Consider the following 16299-nt stretch of genomic DNA (forward strand, 5'->3'; position numbering starts at 1 on the left):
CAAATATGCTCCAGCAGAAGGAGATTACAAGTCCTGGGTCAGCAAGAGCTCAGGAGTGTAGCTATGGAGCTGCTGCTGTGGTGGGGATGGGAATTCTGCTCTGCTCCTTCCACAAGGCTGCCTTGACAGATCATAGAATCATGGAATATCCTGAGCATCAAAATCCTGCACAGACACCCAACAATCCCACCCTGTGCAGGAGAGCAGAGTCCAAACACTCCTGGAGCTCTCCCAGCCCATCCCAGTGCTCCATTTGGGTGAAGAACCTTTTGCTAATAGTAACATTTAGCTTCTGCCAACAGGTTGTGTTCTCCTGTGAAAATGCAGAATAAAATCCTTCCAAAATGGTGCTCCTGTCCTTCAGTATCAGACCTCCCTTTCTCTTTCCAGCCAGTGGACAGGTATTTTACATCAGATAAAAGACCAGGAGAGGAGCAGGCACACATTTGGTGTTTTTAGAGCTGCTTTTAGTGTTGGCTGAGCTGAACAAAGGAGGCATGTGAGAACATCAATGGCAGCTCGTCCACACCGAGCTGGAAATACCTGTGGGCTCGTGTTCATTTAAAAACTGAAAGTGAGAGCAGGGGAAACCTGGGCTTCCTCTGCCAAGGGCTCAAACACCCACAGAACACACAGATGAGCTGCTGCCTGTGGCAAACAGGCTGCCTGAGGGGGAAATGACAAGTGCCACCCTAAAAGCCTTTGTAATTACATTTCCATAGCCCTCAGCCACACTGGGAGTACAAATCTGACACTGTTGTGCTGATGCTGAAATCTGGGCGCAGCTGGGTTTTAATTTCCAGAGAAAACAGAGGGGTGTGAAGTGCATCTTCCTCTCCTTGTTTTGTGTGCCTTCCATCTTCCTCTGGCATTGCTGGGTTTTAATTTCCAGAGAAAACAGAGGGGTGTGAAGTGCATCTTCCTCTCCTTGTTTTGTGTACCTTCCATCTTCCTCTGGCATTGCACTAGGCATGTTCTGCAGGTTGGAGGATGCTGGTGGGATGGCACAGCCCCAGAAATGGCAGTGAGTGACACCTGTGCCCTGGGAAATTTGTGTGGGAATACTTTATGGAGTGTCATTCACTGTGCTCTAATTCTGAATGCAGGCACCATTGTGTTTAAATTCACGTAGGTAAAGGAGTGAAAACATAAAATATGTATTACAAATGTGATTAAAGGCGTATTATTAATTGAAAAGGAATAGCCAGATCATTCTATAGTTATTGAAAGAAGTCAGTTTGGGAAAAGCATATAGAGGAAAGGAGGACCTTGGGAAGTGCCTTGCTGTGTAACATTTGTTCTTTCTGAAGTGTGTATTCCCAGGCTCTCCAGATCGTAGAGGTCGTGGCTGCTCTCATAATTTGCCCTCCTTTTCTTCCCCTCAAGGACATTTTTTCCCTGCTGTTGCCTGGCAATTCCTGTGAAGATTGCCCAGGCCCTGCCCTGTGCTTTGCCTGTGTTCCCTGTGCTGGTCACATTGTCCAATATCTCTGCACTTGCAGAGGATGCACATCCAGTCTGGCTTCTCTCCTGCCCACAGTGTGTGCTGCCTCCTGGGCTGCTTATTATGTATTTAATTCCTTCTAGATCCCCTGTTAGCTCTTCCTTGCTGTTGGATTCATCTCTTAAAGCTGAATTAATCATTGAACAGAAACCAGGAACTCAGTTGCTGTTGTTTATTAAGGAAATGAAAAACATGCCACCAGTATTTCACAAAACATCTTTTGGGAATGCTGAGTTTATTTTCCAGGCATGGCAAAAAAACTTGTGAATTCATTAAAAAATAGAGAGAATCTTACCAAAATTAGTCCCTTCCCAGACTGGGGGTTTTATCACAGTTATTATCAATTTAGGCATTGTCAGAGGACAGAGAAATCTGGAGAAAGGAAATCTGTCTCTTGAGTAGGTGATGTGCACCTGTTGTATGATTGATAGAGTTCATTTAAGATGAAAATTGAATTGTTAGGGAGAAATGATGGCAGAAAAAAGCCTTATTATGTGCAGAGATGAGGCTTATCAGCATGAAAAGAAATGTGTCACAAATTGGTTGCAAATCAAAGGCCTGATTTTTTTTCCTTCTTTTTCAAAAAGGCACAAATAAGGGTGTGCACTGTAAATCATGGAATTGCTGTGTAATGTGTGCTGGGATCTTTTGTGAAATATAAAAAGGCTTTTTTTCTCTGTGGAGTTTATAATATGAAGCTGTGAGGCTACAGACAGCTCTGTGTGCTTAAACCAGGTGGGTTTATTCTGGCTACACCTGAGTGTTGCAAAACCAACACTGAATTCTAAGAATAATTAAATTATCAGTCATAGGTGCAGATATGGAATTGTTAAACTTGGAAACAGCCTCTGAGGACATGGAGTCCAAATGTTCCCCTGGCACTGCACCACGAGAGCTGGAGAGGGATGGAGGGACAGGACCCAGGGAATGGCTCCCGCTGCCAGAGGGCAGGGATGGATGGGATATTGGGAATTGTTCCCTGGGAGGGTGGGCAGGCCCTGGCACAGCTGTGACTGCCCTGGATCCCTGGCAGTGCCCCAGGCCGGGCTGGGAGCCACCTGGGACAGTGGAAGGTGGCCCTGCCCCTGGAATAGGATTTTCTAGGTAGCTCCCAACCCAAAGCATTCTGAGATTTTGTGCTGTTTAACCTACACAGATGCTGAAGCCCTGGTTTTTCAAGTGGCTCCCTGACCTTGCAGCCAGGAGGGATCAGAGATGAGTACAGATGTTCACATGGGAAGGCAGAAATTTGCTTGGCTGCTTCACACTAATCTTGTCCTTTTTAATATTTCCAAGACACTTCCAGGACTTTAATTTTTTTTTTCTTTCAGCACTCACTATTATTTAAAGGAAGAAGGGAATGGCTGATCTGTAATTTCTGCCATGCCATTCATTCCCCAAACCAATCTTATCCCCCTGATGGGAAGCAAGGAAGCAAAGCTGAGTTTTGCAGCCATCACAGGCTGGGGATTTAGTAGTTCTTTTTTTTTCCTGATATAAACTGCAAGCTGTGAGCTCCTTCAAACTTCTTTTCCCACTCTTTAGTTCGGGAAGGTATGTCCAGAAATCTGTGAAAAGTGTTAATTGTTGACTTGCTGTGGCCTTTCAGCCCTTTCCTTTGTGCTGCTGCAAAAGCATTCCTGGTTTTGGCCTCCTGGGCTGGGTGTATTCACTGGAAACCTGAACGAGTGTTTAGGTGAATAAAAGCACTTCCAAATCTTCTGTAATGGCAGGCTGGAAAATTCTTGGCTTTTCCAGTGGTTGTGAAATATGGATATGCTGAGTGCATATTGCATGTGTTAGGGATCGTGCTGTACATGCACTGATTATTGGCTGCTGTCCCTCATACAGTGTCTGCCACTAACCTCTGGTAATTCCTGTATGGAATGTTTGACTTGGGTTTGAGGCCTGGGACAGCTTTACAGACATCTGTAGCTTTCATTGAAAGGTTTCCATTGTGGTCATCTGTGTAAGCTTGCTTTCTGTTGTGCTGGTTATGTGTTGTTCTATTGCGCTCTGCCTATGATTGTTGTGATTTTCTTCATTTCTTAATTTGAGTTCTGTTTGTTCATCCCTTGGCAGCTTTCCCCCAAAACATCACCAACTCCTTTTGCTTACTTTTCAAGTGGTACTGAGTTGCCCTGTATATTTTCTGGCCTTTGGTGGGGCACATCAAGCCCAGCATAAATCTGGAGTCTGTTTTTCTCCTTCCTCGTAGCTTGCTTTCCAAATGCAGTGAGGGAATGCCGCTGTCTGCCTGTCCTATGGAGGGGAAAGACTTTCAGGCTCCTGGGCTTGTTAGCACAGAGCCTCTTGCCAACACAAAATTACAAAAAGACGACGATAAACAAACTTCTTGCCAAAGCTCCCTTCCTGCTGACAGATTTAGCCTGGGCCCTCCTTCATCTTCCCTGGTACTGCTTTGTTTCAGAACCAAGATTCCAAAATATTTAAGGAAGAAGGGACTGTTAGGGAGGATTGATCCCCTCTGTTTGCACTGCTCATCCTCCTGTTTCCCAGTCTCTAAACCCATCTGGGTGCATCCATCAGCATGAGGAGAGGAAGAGAAGAGGACAGGGAGAGATTTGCTTTGCTGTTTGATGGGAAAGTGGGGCTGGAGCTGCTCCTCCACCCTGCCTGGGGTTTCCAGTCTTGACCAGAGAACAAATCCCAGAAAACAGGAGCTGGGTGAAGATTGTTAGAGAGCAACGAGGAACAACCTGGCTGGAAGTGACAAATTACAGCCAAAACCTGCAGCACAGTGGATGTGACCAAATGAAGCCCAGGGGAGTCTGACCCATCTGTTATTAAAAGGATATCTCTGCCCTCATCTGATTTTAATTCCAGGAATATTGTATTGCTGATGTGCCAGCTTTGTACGGTGTGACTGACTCCCAGACAAATTTAAATGTTTATCCTTTGTGATCCATGGGAAGGAGTCATGTTTTCAGTATTTGGGATATGGCTTCAAAGGGATTCTCCCATCTTGGGGGGAGTAATTACAAAAATTGAGGGAGGTTAACTAGTAATAGTAGTTGGAAATTTGGAGCAAAACATAAATTAAAGCTTGTCTTTGAGGATAATGTGATGGAAAATGGGTATTACACCTGAATCCTGGCCCTGCCAGTATGGTCTGGTTTACCCTAGAATCAGGGAGTCATTGAGATTGGAAAAGCCCTCTGAGACCACTGAGTCCAATTGGGAACTCAGGGAAGGCCACCCCTGCCCTGTGTGCCCTGAACACTTCCAGGGATGGTTATTCCACCTATTCCAACGCTCCCAGTGAACCCACCCTTGAGCCCATTGCTCTCCTGCATCTTCTCTGCATCTGTAAAACAAAGCCAAAGAGGTGATCAAATATTTCATATTTTTAAAGAGCTTGGAGGGGGGAAGATTGTATTTTTTAGTGTCAGAAATTGTATTTTCATGGGTTTTACTCTTGTGTCTGGTTGTTCTGGGTGACTCCTGCAGTGCAGCTTCTCTTAGGAGAGGGAGCAGTGGTTGGCTGGGAGAAAGGTCTGAAGCAGCTCAGATAAGAAAGATAACTAAGAATATTTTGGTTTGTTTTTGCAGTGCCTGGGTGATGTTGTGGTATGGATGTTTATAATCCAGGCTTTTCCTGGTGGCCAGCCCAAATCTCCCAAGGCAGTGCTTGTGGAAAGGCAGGAGCAGAGAGAAGTGTCCTCAAGCTGTGTGTTCCAAGCAGCCTTTTCAGCAGAACATAATGAAGTAGGGCAGGGAAGACAAAAGGAGGGAGATAATCAGCCGGAGGAGGCCGTGGCTCAGTCGGGGAGCACCAAGTACAAGAGTGCAGCAGGGTTCATCTCCAAAGGGAAAGTCAGCAAGGCCTCAAGTTAGAGAAATTAATAGCAATGTATCAAGGAAGTCGTTTGAGAACTGCTGAGAATGGTTTGGGACTCACTGGGGCAGATATGTTAGATCTTATAAAAAATACATGTATTTATTGGTTACCTGCTGGTGAAACCCATCAGACTTGCAGATAAAAGGCTGGGAATTTGCAGCACAGAATTCATCTGCATTAAGACATTTTCTTCTCTGGAAACAAGTTAATATAACCCCAGCTGTGCCAGAATATTTTGGTTTTTCTCATTCTGAAATTTCTTGTGGGGGAACTGGTTCAACTTGCAACAAGCAGGTCTGGTGGAAGGTGTCCCTGCTAAGGTTCATCCCAATCCAAACCAGTCTGTGAGTTTGATTCAATCATTTCTCATTTATTTAGGCTCAGAGGGGTGTTTGTGTCAGCTCTGCCTAATTCAAATAGGCAAACACAGTGTGCAGGTATTTTGCCATCACATTCAGATTCACCTGTGCAACAAGTGATCCCACCTTCCTAGTCCTTTTCAGGGAGGGCAGGGATTTCCTTTACAATATTTCAATATGCAGTCTATAATATTCAATTGAATTAATAACTGAATTATCATTTTTTGATCCTCTGGCTTTTAAGCAGATCATAAACTTCAGCAAACGAAATGTCGAGATTTTTCCTGCCTCAGCGTTTATTTTTTTGGCCGGTCTGAGGTCAGCAAATTCCAAAGTCAAGAGCTGCTTTGTGCTTATAAATGATCTATTGAATTTTTCATACAATGAGGACCAAAGGGCTTGTTGCTGTTAGAGATGTCAGGTTTTTCTTGGTTGATTGGAAAAGCCTGATTATTTAGTTCTTCATCTCAGAGGAAACAGCAGTGCTAAGGATGTGGCTCCCTGGAGTTTTGTCTCCCAGGACATTTTCTTGAGTCTCCTCAGTGAAGCTCTGAGTGCTCCTGCCCTGGTTTGGAGGTGGATCTGACAGAAGATGCTGTAGGATGTAAATTTTTGGGAGCTGGAGGAATTCACCTGGAGAGGAGAAAGCAACCTGGGGTAGCGGGAGGTGTCCCTGCCCATGGCAGGGTTTGGAGCTGGGTGAACTTTAAGGTCTTTCCCACCCAAACCAGTCTGGGTTTCCATGTGTCAATCTGATGGGTTCACATTATATATTACATTATATATATATATATATAAAATACATACATATATATACACCCCTATTATATATACATATAATATATATATATAATATAAAACACAGTTACATTTCTATAACAGGTTCAATATTTTGTTTCCCACGTGAGATGTTCAATCAAGTCTTAAGTTAAGGTGTCCCTAAAAAAAGAATAAATTAAAGAAGAAGCTGCTCATCGTAGAAACAAATCTCTGAGCTTGTGCCCACTGTCCCAGCCTTTTTTGGGGAAAGGTGGGATATACCCATGTAACTTGCCTAAATTAACCTTTACCAGATGAATTGGAAGGTAATTTAATTATTGTTTGGTGGATCCCATGTGAGGGTCAAGCTTCAAACGACTTAAGGGAAAAATTGTCAGAAAATTAGTGGAATTTGCATGGAGTGTAAGGTCAGGAGGCCTTTTCATGTTCAAGGAGACTTTGGCTGAATATTATTAGCATGCAATTTGTGTAAAATTCATTTAAAGAGGTGATGTGCGGGTCAAGGAAGAAAAGTATCTCTTTTCTTTGTTCATACTCTCTCATGTTGGTTCTGTGCCACCTGATGTGAAATAAATTACTTTTGGCACATAGAGAAAATAGTACCCTCTCTCCAGAGTGTGAGGAATGGGGCTCTCAAAAGGCATTGCATCCCAGTGGCACAAAAAACAAGGCAATGGGAGTTTAAAGGGAAAATCACCTTGACACAAGAAATGACTTGAAACAAAATGGAAAAATGTCTGTTGTTCAGAACAGCTCACTTTCCCATTGTTTACTCTTTTCTTTTCAATTCAGAGCCGCTATTTAATTTTTGGAGAGCCTGAAAGATTAACCTGTCCGTGTCACTGTTTTAAAAACCTTGCAAAATCTATTTATTTCTCTGTAAAGATTTCATTCCTTTGTTCTGAAAAGATAATGATAATAACTTCGGTAACCTCCTGGATTTTCTTTATTCTTTTAGCTTTTAGATTGGGCCAGAGATTGGACCTGATGATCTTGGAGATCTTTTCCAGCCACAGTGATGGAGGTTGCAAACTCCACTGTGGAGATGGAGGGATCTGGGCACAGTGCTTCCCAAGGCACCAAGTGAAGGGGAAACAGTGGGATGAGATGTTCCTGGTTCCCAGGGGGCACACTCATAGAATCAGAGTCATTAAGGTTGGAAAAGCACTCCAAGGCTGGGAAAACCCTCCAAGTTCATGGACTCCAGCCATTCCCCATCTCTGCCCAGGCCACAGTGACCATTCCCGCCCTCCCCTGTGGCTCTGTTTGCCCTCCCTGGTGTGATGGGAGCCTGCCCTGCGCTTTCACAGGAAGGATGAAATGGATGAAAAGGTAACCAGGTTACAGGCACCAAGTATCCCAGGACTGTTTGCTAGCAGCTTATTCCCATGGCATTCCTGCTGGAGTTACTCCTTGCTGGAGTCTCTCAGAGCAACTGAGCGTGGCTGGCTCAGGGATTAGGGAGCGCTGGGAGCTCCTGCAATAGAGCAGCGCTGGTGTTTGTCTGTTTATAATTAATTTTTAGTAGTCTTTTTGTTGGGCATTCATGGCCACAAGCGAACTCTGCAGGTTCTGGCGGTGCAGAAGGTTTAATTTTGCTAATCCTGTTTTATTCCCATTTCAGTGTAGCTGTTTCAATGCCACAACATGGTGCCTGCAATGAATTTGAAATGTATTTTCGGATGGCATTGTCTTGCAGAATGGGAGAGAAAATCATCCCTCCCAAATGCCGTTTGCAGGGGCTCTTTCCTGCTGGCTGGAAATCCCACCCTGCATACAAAGCAGGGAGGAAGCACAGACCTCTTCCTCACAAGCTCTCAAGCCCCCACCACGATTACAACCTTTTTATCTGGGATAAAAAGCGTTTTCTTTCATCCTTCTCAATAAGAGTGTTTTGCTTTTACCATTTGGTACAACACCTAATGCAAGCCGCACATACTCTGTCATTTTTTTCCCCTGAATTATGATTTTTTTATACTCTTCACACACACAAGAGTACAAATGAAATGGTGCTGGCATTGAAAAGGCACTTTAGAAAAGCAGCTGTGATTCCAGCCCTGCCTGGGAGCAGGTCCAGCTGTCACTGGGTGGTTTTTGGGGAGGAACAATGGAAAGGTGAAGAGTTACCATCCTAAATTTTGTTCCATAAAATCACAGAATTGTTTGGGTTGGAAGGGACCTTAAAGCTCATCCAGTCCCATGGGCAGGGACAGCTTCCACTACTAGATCAGATGCTCCAAGCCCCATCCAACCTGGCTTTGGGCAATTCCAGGGATGGGGCAGCCACAGCCTCTCTGGGCAGCCTGGGTTTGCACTGATTTTATTCAAGATCTTCTTAATGCTCTTAATGCTGTGTGTCAGTGAAGCCACTGATGGAATTCTGAGTCTCCCTCTCTCTTCCCACTTGCTTATAACCCTGATTTCCTTTCCTTAGAGAATGGCTCCTTCAGTGCTAACTTGGGGGTGGAGGGACAGCTAATTAATTAAGCACTAATTGTTGTCAAGTCAATCGGTGCTAACATGTTTGACTTGTTTACTCTCCCGAGATAAAGTGAAAGGAGTTAATGATGTAACAAATTGTGTCCCCTATCATGAGGGACTTGTTTGGAGAGAATGGTGTTATTTATGAACTGTAAAATAACACATTTTAACAAAACCCCCAGATTTTGAGGCGAGATGGGTTTGGTTCTGGTGTGAAATTACCACTAGATAGCTGCGGAGACAAATGCGTCGCCTAATAAAGCTTAATGACTGATTTTCCCATTAATCAGAACTGAGAATGTGCTTCATTAAGATAATTAACTGAGCCAGTTGCTTAACTGACAGTTAGGAGACACAAATTCCCAAGTCACTTGCTTTCCTCCTAATAAAACCCACAAGAAGCTGACCCTGCTGTGTGGATTTTATCGGCGAGGGGAGCACGAGGGCTGTGGAAATCTCCTCGCTCATGGAAACTCCAGCTGTGGGACCAGGGGGTGGCCCTGCCCAGCCCCACACAGCAGCCAAGCCTTGGCGTCCAGGTTTTCACAGTCAGCTCACGCTGGAAGCTCACCAAGACCTGCCCTTCTCCATCTGGCCAGCGGCGAATGATCTCTGATCTGCTGCTCTCTGAAAGGTCAGGCCTTCGGTGCGCTTGGTTTGATCGCCCAAGAACTGCTCGCTCTTCCAAGGGGGACAATCCCTTGCCTGACTTTGTGGCTCCTCCTCTTTGTTCGTCTCACGCTGGAAGTGGGGTCATGAGTCCTGAGCCCAGGGATGTGGAAGATGAATCTGCTCCGGGTGCATTTGTAGGCAGAATATGCAGCGCCGGAGAAGTGGTGGGAATTAGCGGAGAGATCCAAAACTTGAATTATTAAATATGCTATCTGGTTGGAACGTCTGGTTGTAAATCCCTTCCTTCACAGCTGTCTGTGTCTGGAATTCTAACAGGGTGATGCTATCAGGGCTCTGCACACAGACAGCGACTCGGGAGCCAACCCAAGGCAACCGTCTCAACTCTGCTTTTCTTTTGTCCTCAGAGTTCCCGGTCTTCCAGCATGAATCCTGTTTACAGCCCCGTCCAACCTGGGGCTCCCTACGGAAACCCGAAGAACATGGCCTACACAGGTAGGACAGGGGCTGGGGCTGTTCCTGATCTCTGTGTGTGGTGTGGCTCATCCCTCAATGAGGGAAAGAGGTTTCCCATCAGGGAGCCGGATGGGAACGTGACTGGCAGGAGAAGCCCTTCAGCAAGGGTGGTGAGAAGAATTGGAGCTGAATTCATACAGAGAGGATGCCCTGGAAATCCTAAGGAATAGGATCCAAAGGGCTTTTTTCTTTACATTAACAAACATGCCAGTAGGTGCTGGGACAGTCCAGCAGGAGAGGGTTCCCCTGAACCACTGGGGTGCACGTGCTGGAATAATCCAGCTGTGGAAATGAGGATCCCACAGCCAAGATCCCCTTGTTTGGAGAACACCCAGGTATTGTGATAAGTGGTGACTTAAGCTAAAGTATTGACTGATTTTCTTTTTATATTTCAAGTTGTGTTTTGGTAGAGTTAATTTTATGTGGAAGAGCAAGTCTGTTTTCTGTTTGAAACCTTCTTTAGAACTGAGTTGTCTAAAAATGTCATCCTTATTACTTGATAAAGATGTTTACCATCATTACATAACTAGTGGGGAACTTAAAGTGTACTGATGTGGAAAGAATTCATTTGGGACAGAAATGGTGCTTTGGAATAAGAAAATCCCAGTTCAGGTGTATCTGGTTTTCCCTGTGGATTATGTTCACCTTGACTTGCAATGATCTTGAACCCCCTTACAAAATCAGCCCTGGAAAACTCCTTTTTATGCCATTTTGGGGAATGCAATCAGCTCTTGGGTGTCATGTTGTGTTAGAGCTTCCTGCTTTCTATTTGCGTTGGCTTTCACCTCATGTGTGGAATTATTTGGGAATGTGCTTTTGATGAGGAGAGTGGTCACCAGCAGATGGGAATGAGCATCAAACACTCGGAGCTGCTTTGTGCATGGATATTGTGGGGGGCTGTGAGGAGCCCAGTCTGAGGCTCTGCAGAGCAGAGAGCTCCTCAAAGGCGTGGTGCCCCATTTTTATTCATCCTTTCTTTTTCTCGTTCCAATTTATGCAGCTGCTTTGTTGGAGATACTGTAGCTTGGGGGAACTTTGGTCTCACAGTCAAAGCACGAGAGGCTTGAAAAAAAACCAACAATCTCTGTGAAAAAGTCTCTTCAAAAATCTCCCCATTGTGAGAGGACTGTGGACTCCAGCAGTGCCTGGGTGATAGAATGAGCTCATAAGTGCACAGTTATTTTCCTGCTCAGGAAATAACAGGAATTTTGTGGCTTTCCAGCACAAGAGGCTACTTCTCTCCCACTTTACTTGGATTTTTTTTTTTTTTTTGGCATCTGCTTAAAGCTCCATCCTAATATCCATTCAGTGTACATTTCTGTATCTGCTTTCGTACAATCCTGGGTGTCTTAGCAGCTGCTTTCTGGCACTTGATGAGACAATTTAATTTAAATATTGAGGTGCAGATTGGTCAGAATTTGGACCTTGACCTTTTCTAGAAGACTTTTAGAGGGAGAATTCTGCTTTAGATGAAGGGATTAATGGAATTCCAGAATGGTTTAGGTTGGATCTTTGAGCTCATCTGATTCCACCCTCTGCAGTGGGCAGAGACTCCTTGCAAAGACCAGGCTGCTCCAAGCCTGTCCAGCCTGGGCTTGAGCACATGAATTCTGCAGGACTCCATTTGGAATTAATCAAGTGCCAACATCAATGGGATGTTATCTTCTGAAGTAACCTGCTGGTTGATGACTGTGAACTTCCTACTGTGCCCTTAACTCTGTGAAATTTGACTTGGCCAACTTGTGCCAGCTTTGATCCATGCAGGGATCAGGAGGATGTGGCCCCCGTGGTTTCATCCCAAACCATCCTTCAGGCATTTGTCTTCCAGAATTTGTGGTAAATGCACTGCAATCAGTGGTGCATGTGCAGGATAATCTTGGAGGGAAAAGTTGGAGGCAGATCAGACTGGGAAAATTAAAACAAGGACCTCAGTTATGTCAGTGGTAAAACAAAGAAATGTGGGACGGCACAGCAGGAATATTCCTGCTGGATTGTTCTATGCCCAGGTGGAAGGTGAGGAGTCAGTGGGCTGAACTCTTACAGTGAAGTCCCAAAATAGAAGTCAGAAAGCACTTAACAGAAGAGCTTCTTTTTTTTTTTTTTCCTGGGCAAATAGTATTGCAAACTCTTTTAAATCTGAATTTGTTTGAATATGTAATGAAAGCCTCAAAGTTCTATAGCGAATGAGGAGGAGAAAATGTAAATTTTAGCCTCTGTAGAGAAAAGACAGGCAACTCCTGAGGGTGGTCTGAGCAGCTATGAAAAGAGCTGTGGAATAAAACTCAGGTGGGGTAGAGGCAGGAGGAAAGCAGGGATGGTAATCAGGACACTGGCAGGTTGAATTCTATGCTTTTGTGGGGGATTTTTCGTGCTAAATGTGAATGCTTTATACTGCTTAATATTTTGTTTGTTTTTATCTATATGGTACCTTTAGTCTGAAATAATGAGTTTTAATGGTTTTCTTTTCATTCTGACTCCTGTGTTGTTTCCTGGCAGAGCAGGGAGAGAGGTCTATTGCAAGATAAATAATCCAGGTTTTTTTGCCAGATTGGCTGTTAGGGAAAATAGGAAATCCTTGAGTTAGGGAGAATGGGAAATCCTTGGCATATACTCAAGTACTTGATGAAGCATCCGTTTATTCAGATTCTTGATTTTTCCATTTTGATCTTCCTTAATGGAAGTGTGAAGGACAGTTATTTCCTAAATCATTCTTCAAGTGTGGCCTGGGTTGGCTGACTTTTTATGGGAAATAACAATTACATTTCAAAAAGGTAGTTTTAAAATACTGTTACTTGGGGAGATTAAAATCAGAATTGTTCAACTCATAGGAGAAATCTTTATGAAAACAATCCATGTGTTTGAACTGAGGGATTTATTAAGCACTTGTGGCTTCTCCTGTGTCCCATTTTTGGGGTCCTTAGACCAAAGGGGTCCTCTTTGTTGAAAGAGGAGGAGAAAACTTGTGCTGGCATTGTTTGCTGCTGCTGGATGAGCAGCTGTGGCGCCGAGGGAAGGTGGCACAGGGAGAATGTTCTGGCTGCAGACAGAGCTGCGTCTGCCCAGTGCCAGCTCTGAGCTCCAAGCCCTGGCTCCTCGTGCCCGCCTGGTGACGGCTTCCACTCCGCTAATTCCGCGGATTTTGGAGCATCAGCAGCAGGGTTTCAGCCTTGTTTACTATTTAATTAAACCAGCCTGTAATTAAGTTGGATCTTCATGTAAGCTGTTGTTTTAATTGAGGCTAATTTATTTAAGGCCTCCAATTTGCTTTTTTTGTTCTTGGTACAATTCACTTTACCTGCCCCAAGCGGGGCCTGCCAAAGCACCTGCTTTTCCTTTGGCACATTACCCTTCCCATTCCCTTGCACCCCTGCGCTGCAGGAAGGCACCAGTGCTGCAGTAAATAGATTAGCCCATTGGTGTGGAATCAGGGATGAAGAATCAGTCTCTCCTGGAGCTGCTTTGACTTCAAGCGTGAAACTATCAAGTGTTTGTGATAGCTCACACCGTTTCCCTCTCCCTCCCAGGAGCTGATTAATATGCTGATAAGATGCTGTGATTCATGAACCTCCGCCAGGCTGGCTCTGCGTTCGGTGCAGTTATTCCTAAATAATAAATGGCAATAAAATCCAAGAGGCCAAGGATGCAGAGCTGGCTGGGGAATCTCCAGGGGTTTTGTGTCACGGCGTTCCTGGGGTCCTGCTGCGGCACCGCCTGCTCGCAGGATGCTCACAGCACCCTGGGGTGCTCCTGCAAGGGACCTGGAGAGCATCTCATTGCAGTCCCCAGCCTTGGGCAGGGACACCTCCCACTGTCCCAGCTGCTCCAAGCCCCGGTGTCCAGCCTGGCCTTGGGCACTGCCAGGGATGCAGGGGCAGCCATAGCTGCTCTGGGAAAATTCCATGCCAATCTCCCATCCATCCCTGCCCTCTGGCACTGGGAGCCATTCCCTGTGTCCTGTCCCTCCATGCCTGTCCCCAGTCCCTCTCAGCTCTCCTGGAGCCCCTTCAGGCCCTGCAGGGGCTCTGAGCTCTCCCTGGAGCTTCTCCTCTCCAGGTGAGCACCCCCAGCTCTGCCAGCCTGGCACAGAGCAGAGAGGCTTTCCCTGCATGGAGCCCTTCATGCTCCTGAAGAGCAGGACACATCCCTGAGCTGGGCTGCTTGCTGCACTCCCAAGTTGAAAATTCCCAAGTTTTGTCATTTTTTCTTCCCCAAGGTGAAACCACAACATTTGTTTGGACATAATGATGAGCAGAGGGAATCTGTGCCCTCGGGCGCTTGGTTCTGTTGGCAGGACAGGAGGTGAAGGATTCTCACGTGTGCTCCTGCCCTAATCCCTGTCATTTGTGTTCATTGTTGAACCTCAGACACAACTGCACATGTGAGGAGTGACCTCATTTACTCCTGACTGTTCCCTTAATTTATTGTGATGTTGGAAGGCAGTGGCCTTCGATGTTGCAGGTGACTCAAGGATGTTCCCATAGGATTTCTGCTGTTTTGTAATCCTCCTTTGCATACTCTCTGTGGGACAAAGATAATTCTAGGCATGATTTCAGCCTCCCTTATTAACTTACAATTAAAATTTGGCTATATTCTTCTCTGGAAATGCTGGGCCTTTGGTGGCAGATCAGCTCTTAGGCCACACAAACCATGTTCTTTCAGGAGTACTCTGTGAAAGGGATGAACTTTATATTTTTTCTCTTTCTTTTTGGCATTCCTCAGCATTTTCAAGGGTAGCACTGAGGAACACAGGGTAAATGGCAAGGTTGAGGTGCTCTCTCCTTACTACTCCTTCTGCTCTAAGATGTGCCTGCACATCAGCCCCTTCCATTGATTGGGAAATGCCACTCCTGGATTTAATTAGGTGATCCATCGCTTACCGGCTCTGTAAAACAGGAATTCTAAACCGTGTTCAGGGTGTTGAATTGATTTCAGGGTGATTAAAAATGTATGAAGTGGATACAGTGAATATTTTTCCTCTGGCGTTTCTTCATGTTTATTAATTGGTGTGTATAGAGCAGACAGGAAAATCCTACTTGACTGGGAGAAGAATGAGCTGTGACTTGTGTAGGCTCTCATTGTTTTCATGTTTAAACGCGTGATTTTCGTACGGGAACGCTTCCAAACAGCTTGCTGAATTCCTCAGTGCTGGGAGCTGCTGAGTTTCAGCACTGACATCAGCAGTGGATAAATCACCATCTTCCCAATGAATCCGCTCAGGGACTTTTTTGAAGTTTTAAAAGCATAAAGCCACTAAGGGAAGGAAGGAGGAGTTTGGGAGAAGGAAGCAGAGGGGTTTGGGTCAGATTAGGGATGTTTGTGAGTGGCAGAGGTTGCTCGGGGCTCTGGTGGAATCATCACCCCTGGGATTGTTCCAAAGCCACGTGGATGTGGCACTTGGGGACATGGGGCAGTGGTGGCCTTGGCAGCGCTGGGGAACAATTGGGCTCCATGGTCTTGGAGGGCTTTTCCATCCTTAATGACTCTGTGGTTCTGAAATCATTCATGACATCCACTCAGCTCCTTTGGACACTGCTCCAGCTGATGCCAGCCTTGCAAGGAGTTCATAGAAACTTTGGGAAACATCCCTCACCCCGTTTTGTAACTGTCTGGAGGTTTTACAGGCTTTTGAGTCCCCCTGTGTTGTGAAGAAGCAGAGTAGTCTCAGATCTTAAAAGCAAACAAAACTCATGTTCTGTTTTCCCAAATGACCTCATTGTGGGCCTCCTCCTCCTCCAGGCTCGGGTGAGCCCATGCAACTGCTTTATTTCTGCCTCATTTCTTGGCTGCAATATTGATTTTGGTTTTCCTCACGGTGGAAAAGAAATAAAAAGATTAAATGGCCACGCTTGAAGAGGGCTGGGGAAAAATGGTGAGGCAGAGAAGCAAAATGCATAGGTGGGAAAAAGAAAAAGAATGGCCTTGGGAACATGTTTTGAAGAGAAAAGTGCTCCATTTAAAGAAAATAAAAGGTGAACAGAGAATTTTCTTGTGTCTCAATTGCTTTTATAGAGTACAGGCACATCTTGTGAAGTTCTTCACTCACCTGGGGAAAAGAGAAGCTTTATTTTTAACCATGAGCCCTCCCAGATTTCTGCCTCAAATTGCATACAGACAAACTCTAACCAGTGCTTTTGGCTTTTAAGTACACATTCAGTATTAAAATTGAT

General features: G+C 45.2%; 1 protein-coding gene across 11 annotated transcripts in view; it reads left to right on the top strand.

Annotated features, from left to right (window-relative positions):
* FAM168A (family with sequence similarity 168 member A) overlaps positions 1-16299 on the top strand; it is a 120405-nt gene that overhangs the window by 50772 nt on the left and 53334 nt on the right. For all 11 annotated transcript variants that reach the window (XR_012577556.1, XR_012577544.1, XR_012577547.1 and 8 more), the window contains one exon: positions 10024-10111. Coding sequence is in view for 3 of the 11 variants with exons in the window: in XM_074530773.1 (XP_074386874.1) it covers positions 10042-10111 (70 nt within the window). In the remaining 8 variants the exon portion in view is untranslated. The remainder of the gene's footprint in view (positions 1-10023; positions 10112-16299) is intronic.

The sequence above is a fragment of the Zonotrichia albicollis genome, chromosome 2 (genome assembly GCF_047830755.1).
Source record: "Zonotrichia albicollis isolate bZonAlb1 chromosome 2, bZonAlb1.hap1, whole genome shotgun sequence".
NCBI lineage: Eukaryota > Metazoa > Chordata > Aves > Passeriformes > Passerellidae > Zonotrichia > Zonotrichia albicollis.